This window comes from Canis lupus, chromosome 9 (assembly GCF_003254725.2).
Source record: "Canis lupus dingo isolate Sandy chromosome 9, ASM325472v2, whole genome shotgun sequence".
NCBI classification, from domain to species: Eukaryota; Metazoa; Chordata; class Mammalia; order Carnivora; family Canidae; genus Canis; species Canis lupus.
The window spans coordinates 55,802,979-55,819,745 of record NC_064251.1 but is presented as its reverse complement, the minus strand read 5'-3'; the positions used below and the strand labels follow the sequence as shown (position 1 = coordinate 55,819,745).

General features: G+C 54.5%; 1 protein-coding gene across 10 annotated transcripts in view; it reads left to right on the top strand.

Annotated features, from left to right (window-relative positions):
- Positions 1 to 16,767, top strand: part of PTPA (protein phosphatase 2 phosphatase activator) — a 44,607-nt gene that overhangs the window by 17,073 nt on the left and 10,767 nt on the right. For 7 of the 10 annotated variants that reach the window (XR_007413266.1, XR_007413264.1, XR_007413265.1 and 4 more), the window contains 5 exons: positions 1,249 to 1,366; positions 3,194 to 3,293; positions 4,392 to 4,516; positions 5,631 to 5,731; positions 10,670 to 10,777. Coding sequence is in view for 7 of the 10 variants with exons in the window: in XM_049114992.1 (XP_048970949.1) it covers positions 1,249 to 1,366; positions 3,194 to 3,293; positions 4,392 to 4,516; positions 5,631 to 5,731; positions 10,670 to 10,777 (552 nt within the window). In the remaining 3 variants the exon portion in view is untranslated. The other 3 variants (XM_025475426.3, XM_025475425.3, XM_049114990.1) reach the window with 2 other exon arrangements.

The window sequence follows — 16,767 nt, the reverse complement described above, 5'->3', positions numbered from 1 at the left end:
TTTTCTTGGCAAATCCCAGAGAATTTAGTATTGTACTTCTTTTCTCTTGATTTTTCAAATTACTAATTTTTATTTCAATTTCAGGTAGTTAACATTTAGTGCAATATTGGTTTCTTAAGTAGAATTCAGTGCGTTTTAATTTTGTTAATGTGTTTATTTTTGAATCCTATCACAGTGATACCTGTTCAAAGCAAACAAAAAATAAAAATGCAGGATCAGAGTCCTGTAGGTCTAGGGTAAGGCCTGGGAATCCAGATTTTCCTCAGGTCTCTAGGAGATTTTCCTGCCAGGTGTCCATAGACTGAACCTAAAGCAACTTGAGTCCTCATTTCTCTGACCTCGTGTTTTTGCCTGGAGCAGAGGGGAGTCCCAAGGACCCAGCAAAATGCTGCCCTGCCTAAAAGCAGTCTGGGGCTGCCCCTGGAATCTTAAGAGGGTACATGTTTTTTTTTTGTTTGTTTGTTTGTTTTTTTCTTTTTAAGATTTTTATTGAGTTCTAACTTACAGGAAAGTGAACACAACATACCTATACAGCTTGATGGACCTTAACGTAGGTTTTGACCCTTGTACCACCACCTGTATCAAGCTCTAAAACACTCCAGTACTCTAGCGGGACCCTTGTTCCCCTTTTGAGGCGATATCCACCTCCAGACTCTTCTAAGTTCTATCCCATAGATAAGTGCTACCTGTTTTTGAATTTCTTATAAATGTCTGACTTCTTTTGCTCAGTGTTCTGTCTCTGCGAGTCACCCATGTTGTGTGGAGCAGCTGAGTTTTTTCATTGTGGTGTGGTGTTTCAGCACCTAACCACACCATGGTCTGTTGCTGATGAACATTTCAGTTGAGGGCTACTATGGATAATGCTGCTATGAACATTCTCGTATGTTTTTTGGTGGACATATGGCACAGATTCTTGCTACCCTGGGAGTATGAAGAAAGATGGTGCTTATAAGGACATCAGTGAGTTACGGGATAAGGGAGTCGAATGGCTTCTTTGCAATTCCCTCCTATCTTGTCCCAGACCCTTGTCCCCTGGAGGAAGGGTCCACAGACTAGAAACCACCCCAGGGTAGTTGCTCTATGGTGTAAGAGTAAATGTTCCCTCTTCTTTCTGTAGCCAGTCAGAGCAGGGAGCCAGGCCAGCCTGGCATGGCCCGCTGGGCCCCAGCCAAATGCTGCTCCTGGGTGCCTGCCTACCAGGATGCTGCCTAATCTGCTGCCACCACTTTGTGTCTCTTGTGTTATCAGGAAGCAGAAAACTTGGTTGCCACAGTGGTCCCCACCTGTCTGGCAGCTGCTGTGCCTGAGGTGGCCGTTTACCTAAAGGAGTCAGTGGGGAACTCCACACGCATCGACTATGGCACAGGTACCTGCTGCTCTCTGTATTTACTTGGCTTCACCGCAGTCTCTTCTTGGGCTCCTTCCTCTTTGCTCCGGATTGTCTCAGGGCCCTCTGAGCAAGGGCCTTTGGGGCCAGGTAGGCTGCAGTTGTCCTGGGTGCAGGGAAGCCTGGTGCTGCTCCTGCTGCTCCGTCTTGGTCCACCAGGGGGAGCTGATGCCACATACTTGGTGTCTGTGCAGCCCCGATTTCCATTCCTTATAAAGATGGTCTCTGAGCTTATCACCAGCAGCAAAGTAATTTATTGAGCACTTACTATATCTTAGGGCGACCCCTTACCAGAACCTTGAGAAATGAGAGCATTCTGTAGCCTCTGGAAGCGTTGTGGTACATGCTGTGGTACACGGACACGCCAGTGTCTGTGTGCTATGGAGTTCTGCAGAAGAGGGCGCGTGCTGTCTGGTTGTGCAGTGGGTGGTAGCTGAGGAGGACCTTGTTCTGGTAGGCGCACCCTCCTGACCTGTCCTGAAGCGGCAAGTGCAAGAGCGGCTGCTCTTTCTGGCCTTCACCTTGCCTGGGCCTTGGGTTCCTCAAGAGAAACACAGGCCACTGAGGCAGGCCTGGAAAAGGGTCCCCTTGAACCTGGGTCCTGGGGAGGCTTTGTCTTCTGCTTCCCCTGTTGCTAGGGAGCAGGTTTATCAGGTGTTTGAGACTTCCAGGGCTTGGCCTAAAATGGACAGGGAGGGACCCTGAAGGGACACTGGCCAGGTCAACTGGGGTTTTCCTTCTGGTATCAGGTGTGTGAGAGTCCCTGAGCCATGGCTGCCTGGCCTCTGGCTGGTGGAGATCAGGAACCATGCAGGTGAGAGGAACAGCTCACAAGCTTCCCAGGCCCTGGAAGCAACCTTGATTCTATAGAGATGGGACAGAAAGTCGCTGAAATTTTCTTTCTCTACCTCCCTCCCTCTCTATACCCAGTGTGGGGCTTGAGCTCACAACTCCAAGATCAAGAGTCACAGTTCCACTGACTGAGCCAGCCAGGGGCCCTGTGGAAGGCATTGTCTTTTGACCCTGTAATGTGACCATGTGTTCTCTGCTTAGAAGCCTTCAGTGGCTCCCGTTGCTCTTAGGATACTGAGTCTAAACTTCTTATGTGGCAGTTAAGTCTTGTTATCCTTTCTCCCTTGTCCTCTCTGCTTTAGCCATACCGGCCTTCTTAGTGTTCTTCAAACATACCCATTTTTTTTTTCACCTCAAGACCTTTGCACATGCTGTTTCTTCTAGCTAGATTGGTCTTCCTGCTTCCCTCACATGCAGTGTCTTACCAACTCTTACTCATCTTTCAGATTAAATATTACTTCCTTAGGGAAACCTTCTGGAACCCTAATGTCAGGGTCCCCCTGTGATATTCTCCAGTTATCACCCTGTCCTTCTCCTTCAGAGCTAGAATTATAGAAGTGATTGTCTATTTATTGTTTGTCATCCTGAAGATCATAAACTATCAAGCAAAGGCATGGACTTAGTCTCCCTAGTGCCTGATACGGACAGTGGCTGCTCTTGTAGTAGGTGCTCACTTGATAGTGTGGAATTGACCAGTGAGTTAAACCTACAAAACAAAATGCAAATGTCTGTTTAAGAAGTCCACAGCTTTGGCCTTTTAGGAGTAGAATTATATTAGCAGTAGTTACCAAAAGGGCCTGGGTCTTTCTAGAAGGGGCAGAGGCCCCATCATCTCCATGTTGACCTTCCTCTGTAGAGGGGCAGTTCTCAGTGATGTGGACTCTGGTGAGACCAAGAATAGTACCACTCCTTTTCCTGGAAGACTGTCGACCTCAGCTGTTTTTTCTCCTCTAGGACATGAAGCAGCCTTTGCTGCTTTCCTCTGCTGCCTCTGTAAGATTGGGGTGCTCCGGGTAGATGACCAAATAGCTATTGTCTTCAAGGTGTTCAATCGGTGAGTGAGAAGAGCGGCAGGGGTCTTCCCTCCTCATCACTGCCAGGCTGGAGACAGGATGCTGGCGGGCTCTCCTGAGTGGCCGATGCTTCTTTCGGCCTGTCCTAACCAAGCTCTGCCTGTGGATGGGGTGTCCAGGAAGCCTTCTGAGAGGTTCAGATTCAAATAAGAACAAGTGAAGGAAACGGGTCACTTGCCGACTACTAATGCCTCTGTGGCGTTTTCCCTGGCCAGCCTTGTCCTAAGCACTCTGCATGCAGCTCCCTCCCTAGATTCCCCCAACAGCTCTAGGTAGAGTTATTTCCATTTTATAGATGAAGAAACAGAGGCACAGAGATACCATCTTCTGATCCCTAAGGTCGCACAGCCAGCTGAACTGTGTTCAGGCTCTGAGCTGCTCCCTGTTCCCCAGACCACCTGCCTGGCAACACAGGTGCACTGCAGCTGCCAGAGGCCTCTGACACACCCATCCCAGGCCCCACTCTGGCAATGCTGATGCCAGAGCTCCCAGGTGACACTGATGCAGCCTCTGAGAACAGGGAAGGCAGGAGCTGGGAGGTTCCAGGAGATTATCTGCTCTGTCCCCCACCAGCTTGCCGATGGGCAGGCCAGAGTTAGACAGCCTGAGGCTCTTGTCCAGGAGCTCATGTTATGAGTTGATGGTGCTAAAACCACCTTTCCTGGGCCAAAAGAAGGCTGAGTGTGGGAGAAAAAAATCGACATTATTTTGAGAATACCAGCTGATGCATAACTTACGTGTGTAGGTTTTATTTTTTTATTTTTTTAAATTTTTATTTATTTATGATAGTCACACACAGAGAGAGAGAGAGGCAGAGACACAGGCAGAGGGAGAAGCAGGCTCCATGCACCGGGAGCCCGACGTGGGATTCGATCCCGAGTCTCCAGGATCGTGCCCTGGGCCAAAGGCAGGCGCCAAACCGCTGCGCCACCCAGGGATCCCTGTGTGTAGGTTTTAATTGAAATAGAGACCAGTTACACTCTTAGGTGGTTATTTCTGGCCTCAGTGAGCTCCTGATGGCAGAAGGGTGGAGACTGTCTGCTTTTTGCTACTTTTTTCTTCCCTGCCCTCCTGTGCAGGTACCTCGAGGTTATGCGGAAACTCCAGAAAACATACAGGATGGAGCCAGCGGGCAGCCAGGGAGTGTGGGGCCTGGACGACTTTCAATTTCTGCCCTTCATCTGGGGCAGTTCACAGCTGATAGGTACTGAAGGGGCATCTGCTGCTCCTCCCCCTGGGGTGTCTGCTCTATCCACCTCTCTCCCTTCTCGCCTTACTTCTGCTGCTGGGGAAGACAGTGACAGCTTGTAAAGCAGGCATTAGTCTGGCTATTGACTGAGGCTGTTTGCTGTTGACCTTGTGCTGAGCGCCGGCTCTTGTGCTGAGAGTTGGCTCTGGCTCGGCAGGCCAGGGGAGGCCTGGGGAGGCTGAGGGAGGATGGGGGAGGATGGGGGAGGTGGAGGCAGAGTGTGCCGAGATAATGGAAAGTGACACAGGCTGGAGCAGGGGCACTCGCCTGGCACATAATGGACTGGTGTGAAATGCACCCCCACTCCTGGCAGCAGCTGTGGGGTTTTATGTTGAAAATGAATGGCTCTTTTGCCTTGGTGACTGTTGTCATCCACTGTTATTATCAAGCTGTGCGCAAGGGGGCCCATCAGGGAGTAGCCACCCATGGGGGGGCAGTGAGCTGCTTCCTGTGGGCCCACTTTGCCTGCTCCCCCCACTTTGCAACTGCTCCCCAGGCTTGGGTGGCTCACTGGGATCTATGGTGGGTGAGGGCCGGGGAGTGACTTCTGCTTCCATATAACATTAACTGCCTACAAAATAATATGAATAGGTATTTTGAGTATTTGCTCTGTGCCAGGCACTGTTCGAAACATTTTAGGTCACTTCTCAGTGACCCTGGGAAGGGTCTTGGCCAGCATGAGACTAGCCGCCATCGACTAGTACTTAACCTGTGCAGGTACCATGTCGGAGGCTTGACTCCGATCCCTATCACCAGGCGGCATGAGGGAGGTACAGTTCATATCCCCACTGCACAGATGAGGAAACAGCCTCAGAAGGCTGAAATCACTGGTTCAAGGTCACATGGCTAGAAAATGACAAAGCCACAGCTTGTTCCATGAGAGCAAGTTCGTGCACACACACACACACATGCACGCACACACTCATCATTTATTGCTCCTGCAAGGTCAAGTGTTGAGAGCACATGGGCAGGACAGTGGCCCCCAGGGTGGGTGTGGACAGCCCTGGGCTGAGGTGCTTGGTGGTGTGAGTGTCTGGTTCTGAACCCTGGGGCTCTTTGCTGTTCCTAGACCACCCGTTTTTGGAGCCAAGGCACTTTGTTGATGAGAAGGCTGTGAATGAGAACCACAAGGACTACATGTTCCTGGAATGTATCCTGTTTATCACTGAGGTGAGGGGAAGGGGGTTAGGGCCACCCATGGTGGCCTCCAGGCTGAGATCAACTGAGGCTGGTGGCTTTGGAGTGGGACAGAGGAGCCAGAGTTTTCACCCAAAGATGGCAGGGCTGGTCCCTAGGAGGTGGGTTACTGACAAGGTAGCCCCACTAGGCCTGTGGAAGGTTAAGCCAACGTCTGACTGTCCAGGATCTCCTTTCCCAAATCAGTGGTCTGGGGTTACTACTGAACCTCGTGGGACACTTGAGCTGAGGGACTGAGCTTTGATCACTAGTGGGCTTGGTAACCAATGCGGCAGGTCTGAAGGCGTGGGCGGGGCCCACAGGGTCTCTCTCTAGCCACTGGCATGTGGCTGTGTGGGATGAAACTATGGCAGGAGGCGGAGAGGCTCAGTGGACAACAGGACAGATTTCTGCTGAAGGGACACATCTCTGTCAGTGCCTGAGGACATGAGCCAGATGAAGTCCTGGAGGTGAACCAAGCAGGCTGGGCTACAGGCCTCCTTGGCAGGGGGTGTTTATTAACTGGCTGCTATTGCCCACTAAGGCCAGGTCTCCCACTTCCTCAAGGTCACTCATGGAGCTTGTTAAAACCCACGTTCCTTTGCCCAACCCCAGCTTTCTGAGTCAAGAATCTTGGGGGATAAGACCCAGGAACCCGTATTTAAATACACTTGCCAGGTGACTTTACACAGAATTTGGGGACTCACTGTTCTTAGGATCTCTCAGGAGGTGTTAGGACCTTTTGTCTTCCCTGCTGCATACCTGTCGCCCCCCTCCCCCCAAACTTTCAAAGGGTGCCCTGGTTGTAGTGTCTGGAGACGGTCTTGCCATCATTCTCTTTCCGATGCCCACATGCATATCTGGGTCCCCTCCCCACCAGGGCTGCTCTTTGGCTCTGGTTCTGAGCCCCCTGAACGGAGAAGCCTGGTTAAATAGCCATAGCCCCAGGTTCCTCATGGTCAGCATTCGGCTCAGGCCTCTGCCAAACTCCAGAGGCCAGAGGGAAATGACATGTTTTTCCAAGTCAGCAAATGGAGCCAGGACTGACGGCTGGGCAGCCACTGCTTCAGTCTCAGATTTGCTGCCTTCAGCATGTAGCAGGCCCAAGGTCAGAAGGACTTGGGGCAGCCTGGCTCACTGCCTCAAGAGCCAGTCACGTGCTACTGTTTCCAGAGTGGAATGCGAGGGTCTGGGAGTCGCAGGAGACCCTGGAGGGAACAGGAGGAACAGGGTGGGGAGAAGGAGTGCACATTCTAGGCTGAGCCCTGCTTTGCTTGTTTGGGGGTAAAGGGCTAGGCTGTTCTGGCTCCCTCTGGTGGCTAGCCAAGCCCCTGGGTCCGTCAGTGCCTAACAAGGAAGGCAGCCAGGCCGGGCCTCAAGGAATATGGGAATTGATTCCAGGTTAAAATGTTGTATTTTTATTTGTTTGGGTGGTTATACTGGTATAAAAACCCAAAAGGTTTCTAAAGTTTGGGACTCGGTTTCTTTGCTGGAGGAAATCCTACAGTGGCCACTAGGTGGCGCTAACGGCACGCCAAACTTTGAGAAGGTTTTCAGTAACTCAATTGGGGGAGAGGCAGAAAGGCAAACCCTAGAGTTTCTGCTTTTTCGGCTCCCTCTCTGCAAGGCCTGGTTTTTCCTTTGGGTCTAGGTGGTTGGGCATGGTGGTAAACGCCGGTGCTAGCAGCTCTGAGGGCTCCCTGGCCACCTGGCTAAGCTGAGGCCTGGTCAGTGAGGGTGCTGACGGCGCTGTGCTGTGCTAGTTCTCCGGAGCTCTGTCCAGGCTACGCCCACCCCAGTCCCCTTCCACCCCGCACCAGTGTTTCACTGCCCCTGGTTCGTGAACGAGCCCCCTCTGGGACACAGGGCACCTGAAGCCCTGTGCAGAATTCTGTGCGCTTCAGTCTGGAAGGGGGCGGTGTTGCCTCCAGAGACCTGGGGATCAGGATGGCTGGTGCAACTAGGAGGAAAAAACAAGACAAGAAGTTGGAAATGGACCTGGGCATCTCCTCCCTGTCTCCCAGGACTTGCCCTGGTAGCTCTGGGCATCCTAGAGGAGGGGGCCCCACCTTGCAGAGCTTCTGCTGTCTCAGGAAATGCAGCCCTGGCGCCTTTAAGAGCCCAGGGCCGGCAGGAAAAGAATTTCAGTTTCAATCTGGCTTCTAAATTTGGAGTTTTGGGAAGGGAGGGATCAGATTTCAGCTGGAAGGGAAGGAGCTGACAGGAAGGCGCTGTGCAGAGCCTCCCCCCATCCCCCCTCAGTTACTGACAGAGGAACCATTTACAAAAGGCCGATTCTCTTGGGAGTGGAGAGGCAGGAACGCAGCGTCTGTGAGTAATTTCCTGCTCAATATGGCTGCTCTGACTCACACGATTCCCCTGGGGTCACTGCGGGACTGCAGCTTGCTTGCTCGTTCTCGCTTTTTCTCTTCTCCCTTTGTGGCTAGAATGAGCTAATTTTTTTTTGTTGTTGTTGTTTTGTTTTCTCGCTCCTGATTCCTTTTTTTCCCCTCATCTGTTTTCCTTTCTCAGAGTTGCAAAGTCTCCTTCTGAAGGACTTGGGGAGACCTGGGGACACTGAAGGCCTGGGGGTGGGGGGTGGGGCAGCCCCTCTAGATAAATAGCGTCTCTGGCCTTTCCATGGGGAGGGGCAGGGCCATTGGGGCTTTTCCAGCAGGCCCGAGAGGCCTTTTGGGGTCCCCTCCCGTGCCCCTAGTGGGTGAGGCTGGCCCACAAGGCAAAGCCTCTGGTTTCCCAGCATCATCTGCTGGCCTAGCCTTGGAGCCCTTGCTGAGCAGGCTTCTGGAGCGATGCTGTGGGACGAAGCCAGCAGGGTGCCTCCAGGGTGGTTTATTCACAAGGCCTTGTCCAGAGTGAAACCGATTACACATCTCCGGTGATTTCTGAACTTCTCAGGGCCTGGAAATGTGCAGGAGATGACTGGAACCTGGCACTGGTCCCCAAGGGGCAGAGAGTTTTGGGGGAAGGGGTGGGACAAGAGGGAGGGCGGGTAGCTGAGGGTGGAGCCTGCTTGAGTAGGATGGTTGGAACAAAGCTCCTTGAAGGCCAGACCCCCTAGGCTGTGGGTACCGGCAGCTATCCCTAAGAGGGAGCCTTAGAGAGAGAGAGAGAGAGAGAGAGAGAGAGAGCTGGGGGAAGGTACTAGGTCTAGGCACTGACCCAGGAAAAGCTCTGTGGCCACCAGCCACCCAGGGGAGGGGGATCTGGTCTCCATCTGCCACCTCTGCCACGTGGGGCTGTGGCCTCCCTACTGGAGGAAGGATCTGTTGTCTTTGCCACTGAACCTGGGGGTTGAGACAGGCTTTGGGGGAACTTCGGCCAGGGGAGGGTGGTGACAGCAGTAAATGGCAGCTTTTTGGACTTAGATCTTGCAGTTTGGTACGAGGCTTTACTGGACAAGTGAGAAGTGTGTAGGAGTGGGTTCCCTGGGGAGTCCACAGCCAAACAGTGGGGCTGTTATAAGCTCTTGAGCCCTTACCCTTATGCCCAATATGGAGAAGGAGTTTTGGGCCCATCCTTTCTCCCCGGAACAGCTCTCCCCTAGCCCAGCCTCCATTCAGCCTCTTCTGGAACCTTCCACCCTCTCAGGGTCCAAGTCTCTGCTTACTTGCCAGCTCAGCTTCTTTGCTTTTCAAACTGATTCTTCTGAAGCCTGGGGATTGGGGTGCTGAACCCCATTCCCTCAACAAGCATCAGTGCTGTTTCTAACCTGGGGGGGGCGGTGTGGAAGGGGATTGGAGTGCCTGCTAAACACAGATGTGTGGCCTTGTGCAGAGGGCTGCCTGCAGGCGCACACGCCTCCCTGTCTCAGTGCCATGGTTTCTCCTGTCATGGGAACTTCACTGGGCTTGCTGCAGAATCTCTTTCCTTCCTGGAGGGTCAAACTCTTGGCAAGAGGAGGGACAGGAATGGAGCTGTCCTTGCTCCTGCCTGTCCCTTGGTGCTATCGATGCCACCCCTAATTTACCTCCCAGCCAGTTCGGGCTGGCTTTCCTTTTTTTTTTTTTTTTTTTTTTTTTAATTTTCTTTTTTAAATTTTTATTTATTTGTGATAGTCACAGAGAGAGAGAGAGAATGAGGCAGAGACACAGGCAGAGAGAGAAGCAGGCTCCATGCACCAGGAGCCCGACATGGGATTCGATCCCGAGTCTCCAGGATCGCGCCCTGGGCCAAAGGCAGGCGCCAAACCACTGCGCCACCCAGGGATCCCTCGGGCTGGCTTTCTAAACAGACCTTCCTCCCCATTTGCCTGCCATGCACAAGGCAGTTAGGTTTACTCTTCCCCACCTTGGCTTTCCCCCAAACACCCCTCCCCAGGGTCTTCCAGCTCTACCTATGATAGGTAGAGCCCACCCTGTGTATGGGGCTGGGGAGGGTCGGGAAGGCTGCTACCACTGTTTATCTGAAGGGGAGCAGGTTCCTGTGCTGGTGGGGCACTCTGGCTGGGGCGGTGGAGGGGGAGTTGGTGGGAGTCCCAGCAGGGGCTTGGGTTGAGATTTTATTTTTCTGAGGCTGCTGAATGTGGTGGATGGTGGGAATCAGGCCCCATTTTTTTGCTGTGGAAGGAAGGGGTGACTCTAGGGGTTGTATTTTCCTAGGTGGTCTTGCAGACCAAGAGAGACCCTGTCTCTGGTACTTGCGTGTGCTTCTGTGTGTGTGTGCGTGCATGTGTGCACAAGCACGTGCACACACCCTCTCCGCCCCAGATGATGCAGTCAGGTCCTCAAGCATATATGTGTATGTATGTATGTATATGTGTGCGTATATATATGCACGCACATGTGTGCTGTAGTGCGTGCGTGTTTGCATGTCCTGGTGTGTGTGTACACACATATGTGTACAACCTTGCTGTGGGAATACAGGTGAGCTCCCAGGTGGCCTGCCTTTCCAGCTGTGGATTCTCTTTTCCAGATGAAGACAGGCCCCTTTGCAGAGCACTCCAACCAGCTATGGAACATCAGTGCTGTCCCCTCCTGGTCCAAAGTGAACCAGGGTCTGATCCGCATGTATAAGGCCGAGGTGAGTGGGGCTGGCCAGCACTCAGATCAGAGGGGGCTGCTAATCCCCTCACCCCCACTCTGCTGCTTTGCTCTGAATCTTGGGCCAGCCATTCTGACACTGGAGGCCTTAGAGTCTCTGTCTGTGAGATGGGCAGTCAGAGAATCACTAGGCTGAAACCCAGCTCTGCCCTGTGACTGAGCCATAGCCCTGACACACAGGGGTCTGTCAAATGGCCAGAGGTGGACATTGGTACCCGAAGGTGGATATGCTTTGTAGGCTCCATGTACATTGGTGCTTCTCAAACTTTGGTGGGCCTGATCCCTGGGCAGGTGAGAGGTCTCTGGGGAGGCCCAGAGTTGACATTTCTAGCAACCACTTCAGGTGGTCTTTCTGCTCTCAGATGGGAGAGGCAGGGCAAGGAGGTGGTTTCCCTGAGCTCCCCCTGCTGGGAGTTGGCTGCCCAGCTCCTGTGGGTGTCCCCTGCCCTCTCTCCTTTTTGGCACCTTTTCCCAACCAAGGAGGTGGGTTTTTTTTCTTGCAGGTAAGGAAGAGACCTTTTGTTTCCATCCTGTCTGCTAGCTCCTTTCACATCTGTGCGCACCAATGCCAGAACTGCATGACCTTGGCCAGGGAAGGGCCTGGATGTGAAGTCCCTCACCTAGAGTAATGAGTCCCCAAAGTCCCCTCTTTCTGCCCTCAGGCTGGTGGTCTTATATGTTGTCCTGTGGGTGCCCATTTCTTGGCCCTTAGCCATCCCCTCTCCCATGGAGGGAGGGAGGGAGGTTGGATCTCTGGGTCTACTTCATCATACTTGGAGCTTACTCAGATCCCATCAATGGGGGCAGGGGGAGCAGGGAGAATAGGGTATTAGAGGCTTGGGTGTGTTTGGGAGTGTAGATGCTTCCAGTTTGTCCTGTTCCCTCTGCATGGCCCTGAAGGGGTTAATGGTGCTGGAACTGACCAGGCCTGGCTCTCTCTCTCCCTTCCGCCCCCTCCCCCTCTGGTCCCCTTCCTCTGGACTTCACATCCTGTGTTTAGGTTCCAACCCACATACCTCTCTAATCTGAGAAGAGCGTTTGCTGGGGCTGTACAGGCTTCTTCCGGGCTACAGCCTGTTGGGCCCTCCAGTCTGGCTGTCCCCTGCCTGGAGAGCACCTGGGTCACTGCCCTCTGGATGTCCTGTCATTCCTGACACCCACCCCCCCTTCCCCCACCAGTCCCACAATGGGTGCTGATAGGGAACTCCTGTGCAGCGTGTGAGGAGCGTGTAGCCCCTCCAGCCTCCCACCTCCACTCCTGACACCGCAAGCAGGACTCTAGTGCCTTTCCTGCTTAGGATCTGAAGTGCTGTCCTTCCTGCGTGGCTCTTATTTGAATGACTCTAATCTTACCTTGATCTGGGCACCTTCAGAGCAGAGCAGGAGCCCCTGTCCCCTTCCTCTCCCTGCCCTTTCCAGAGGAGGAGCTCCAAGCTGACATGGGATGAGGGAGGAGCAAGCTGAGATTCCAAATGGAGCAGCGGCAGGAACAGAACAGTTGTAACCGATGGTGGATTTCTGCGGGTGTGGGTATGGGAGGACAGCCACTGCAGGCCAGACAGGGAACACCAGAGGATCACAAAGCATCCTTCTTGAAAGCGGGAGGACTCAGCCCTGCATGCATGTGGGCACAGTACGAGCTGGCAGCCTTGCCAGACTCCCTGTAGGACAGTGCTGGAGCCCGCTGACTCTGTCTCCGTGATGGTCGGTGCTCGTTTATAAGTTGCTAGCAGCTACCCTTGGTCTTCCTGAGAGCCTGTGGGATCACACACTCCCTTCCCAGAGGTCCGAGGAAAAGGACTTGTTTTGTTTTGTTTTGTTTTGTTTTGTTTTGTTTTGTTTCAGGTCAGTTCTCGGTCCATGGGGGGGACCTGTGAGGCCCACCAGTCTTGAAGGCCAGGGCCACCAGTCAGAGTTGGTCCCCTGAGCGGCCATAGAGGCCTCAGCAGGCCTGGCATTAGGTGGCCTCAGGATTTGGGACCACCTGTGTGCGTCTCCACGCTCTGACCCTACTTTTCTGAGCTGAGGAACCAGATGCATTCTGTGCCCTTGTGGGTGGCCCGAGGGCTGTCACTGCTGATGCTCCCTTCAGAAGGGCCTCGTTAGGGCCTGGGGAACCCCTTCTCTCCCTTGAGGCACCAGGCACTGGAAGGGTCTCCAGATCTGTGTGGCATAGGCCACTCTGCCCAGGACACTGGTGGGCTCCGGGCACAGCAAGCTGGGAGGAGGCCTGACCCAGGCTCCCTTCTGCTGCTGTCCTGAAGCCTTGCACTTCCTTTGCCCCAGTAGCCCCTCTCCTGTCCGGTGGCCCTGGGGAAACTTGTTCTGGGTCCCTGCCCCCCTCCTGCTGAGCTTCCCTTGAATGAAAGCTAGGAGCAGGCGGACCTCTGACCCTTTCTGGAATTCCAGGGCCCTGGGGGCCCCCTTTTACAAACTCCCACCACTTCCTTGATGACATAAGCACAATGGCAGCTGCCTTTGCCTCTGGCCTGGAGCTGCTGCTGTTTCTCCTCCCCCTGAGGGACCACCCCCTCCCACCTGCTCCCCACTTTCTCTGCCCTAGGCCCAGGACCTGTCTGTGGCCTGGAGCTCTGCTCCCACACTGAGCTGTGGTCCCCATCCTTCTTCCATTGCAGGATGGAAGGGAGAGATTTCTCTCTTCCTGCTCACCTCCTGGGCCGCCTTTAGGCCTGACCATCCCCCCCACCTGACATACACACGGTGGGTCAGGGTGGGTCAAGACCTCCTCGGCCCTGTGCCTGGCTGTTGAGATGAGGGGCCCTGGGCCAGCCGTGGCACACCGTTGTCCCCCTAAGTTAAGCAGAGGTTGAGACCACAGTCACAGAGCAGGCCTTGCCTTATCTGAAGCTGCAAATCATGTTCCCCCGCAGCCATCGTGGTGGCTTTCTGTGGTCAAAGGTATGAGAGAAGGCAGATCCTCACTTGCCCGGAGCTGCTGCCTGAGCTAGCCAGTGGCTGGTGCCTGTGTTAGGTGCAGCGGGACTGGTATGGGGGCGGTGGGAGCTGGGGCCCCTCTCCCTTTCCTGGTCCTGTGTGATGCTAAGCAGTGCCTGGGCCAGAGGTGTGTGGCCTGGGACCCGGCTGCCCGTGCACTGGGCCAGCTTCTGTGTAGGCCCTGCCAATCTCCCCATCTCCCCCAGGCACCCTGGGCTGAGGCTGGGCTGAGGCTGGGCTGAGGCTGGGCTGGGCTGGGTTCAGGGAGTAGGGCCATCCCCCAGTCAGAGTTCTTGTCATCTGCCCCACACACAGGGCTGCTGGGAAGTGCCCTGGGGGTGGGGGCGCGTTAACTGGTTCTTACTGTCTCACTGCGACCTTCTTTGGTCCAGAGAACTGAAAATTGAAGAAAAATGAGTCTTGAACTCTTCTCAAGCGTGGGTCCCAGTGTCCCCACACCTCTTCTCTAAGACCAGGGCCTGGGCTAGGGCCTCCCCTCTGATCTGGAGGGTTCCTTTCATCTCACATCCCCAACTCTCTGCCCGCTCCCCCCACCCCGTGTGAGGTTGGGCTGCCTTTTCTTTTTCCCTTCCTTTCTCCTCCCTCATTATTTGGTGGGGTCTGATTGTCATGGAGTCGGGGTCTTTGGATGGGAGGGGGTGGTGGGAAACAGGTAGGAAGCCTGCCTTTCCCTGAAGGCCTGGAAGCTCCTCTGAGCTGGACACTTTCTGGGAACCATTCTGGGCTAAGGCTTCAGAGTTGTGCCCGGGTCTCTTGGAGGCCCGAGAGGCCAAATGGGCCCTAACAGGGGTGCAGGTGAGCCATCCTCACCTCTCTTCTCCCCTTCCCCTTCCCCTTCACAGTGCCTGGAGAAGTTTCCTGTGATCCAGCACTTCAAGTTTGGGAGCCTGCTGCCCATCCATCCAGTCACCTCATGCTAGGGACTGAGAAGCCAGGGCCACCCAGGCCACAATGCCTGTGCCTGCCCTTCCTTGCCCCAGCTCCAGTTATTCCCTGTCCCCTCCCTCTGTTCTTTCTGTTTGCTGAGAGGCTGTCTGCTGGGGTCGGTGGTGAGCTTGGGGTTGAGGGAGGCTCAGGGCATAAGGCTGAAGGACCCAAAGTGAAGGGAGAAGTGACCAAAGTGGGGCCCATTTCCCCTGGCTGGCGGATGTGCTCGGGCCCCAGTCCTGCACTTGGCCTTCCTCTCCTCTCTCCTGTCTAGTCCCACCTGAGACCTGAGCTGGTCTACTCCCCTGGGAGGGGGAGGGTTTTGCGGTTTCCATTGCTTTCCTTTCCTGGGTCCTGTTGCCTTTTTAGGGGTTGGAGCAGTTGCTCCTGTGGGGCGGGTCAGTTTCCTAAGCCATGTGTGGGTGGGTATCTGGGGGTTCTGAAGTCTGGGATTGAGGCTGGTGGCCAGCCTGGGGTGGGATTGAGAAGCATTGGCTATTCTGGCCTGTGACCCTCCCAGCTTCTTTACATGGCTGCCCCCCAGACCTGCTGGCCCCTGTGTCCAGTGCCTCATCCTGGCTTTTCTGTTCTTTGGCCTTTGGCTTTGGTGGGTTTCCTGGCCGTAGCCCCTCCTGTCCTCCTCTACAGGGGTAGCCTCTGGAAGCTGCCCTTTGTGTAGACACTCAGTACAGGGCTTACCCCCTAGCTGATTGGGTGAGGCCTGCCTTTCCAAAGTTTCTCAGGCTGGCAGGGGGTGGCAGAGACTTGGGGCCCTGCTGTGGTTGTAGGGAACCTAGATTCCTCTAAAATCTTATGGTTCTGTCCCCCCCCACCCCCACCCCCACCCCCACCCTGGTGCTTGCTTCTCCAGGGCCCTTTACCCCTATTGCCCTGCTCTTCAGGGCAGTGGTTCAGGGGCCGCTGGAGCACTCAGCAAGCCCCTCCTTGTCTTCCCCTCTCCCTGAACTCACCCACTGGCTCTCTAAGATTAGGCAGTGATACCCCCCACCTCCTGCCCCGAAAATGGGCAGGGGCTGAGCTGGGGGTGGGGTTGCAGGTGTGCCAGCTCCTGAGTTTCCTTCTAGGGCTGCCTTTGGGCCAAGCTCTTGCCAGCTTTCCCTGGCCCAAACCCAGGCGTGCCCTCCTCCACTACCCCCACCCTCTATCTGGGTCCACATCCCCTTTGGGAAGGGGGAGCTCCCGAGAAGCACAATTCAGGGGCTTGACCCTCATACCTGGGCTGATGGCCTGGGCAGAAGCCAGGAGAGGAACCACTAGAATCACAGAAATCGTTTTCCTAGGAGAGGCCCAGTGCTGGCCTCCCTTGCAGGGTCCAGACCACCACCTTCTTGGCTTCTCTTGCCCTGCCCCCCCCACCAGAGTCCCCCCAGCCCCATGCACCTTCATTGCTGTTTGGATTAAAGCCTCTGTTTTGCACCTGTCACTTGTGTGAGGTATGTCTTTTCATGCCATGTGTTTATTCCTCTTCCACATGCCTGTTTGTCTCTCCATCAGATCCCCTTCCCTCAGGCCATGGAGTCTGGGGCTGGGGCTGGGGCTGGCTCAGCTGCCGTCCGGGCTGAGCCTTTTCTGGGCAGCCAGTGACTACATAGCTGTTGCCTAGTTGCCTGAGCAGGCTTTGGTGCATCCTGACTGTCCCCACCCCCAACTATAAGAGTCTTGGGTAAGTTAGAGAATCTCTCTGAGCCTTGGCTTCCTCATCTGCAAAACGAGGACCATCACAGAGTGACTGACAGGAGTGAGTGAAGGATGTGAAGTCCTTGGCTTGGAGCCTGGCACAGAGCAAATACCCGTGGTCACCACGTGTCTTCTAGATGAAGGCAGCCCCTCTGGACTCCAGGCTTGACGGGGGAGTCTTTGGACTAGACTTAGCTGCAAGCCATGCACTACAGCTTTTAGGGGCATGCCTTTTTTTTTTTTCTTTCTTAAGATTTTATTTGACACAGAGTTCAAGCACAAGGGGGAAGGGCAGGGGCAGAGGGGCAGGGGCAAGGGCTCACCACTGAGCAGACAGCCTGATGTGAGGCTCGATCCCAGAATCCTGAG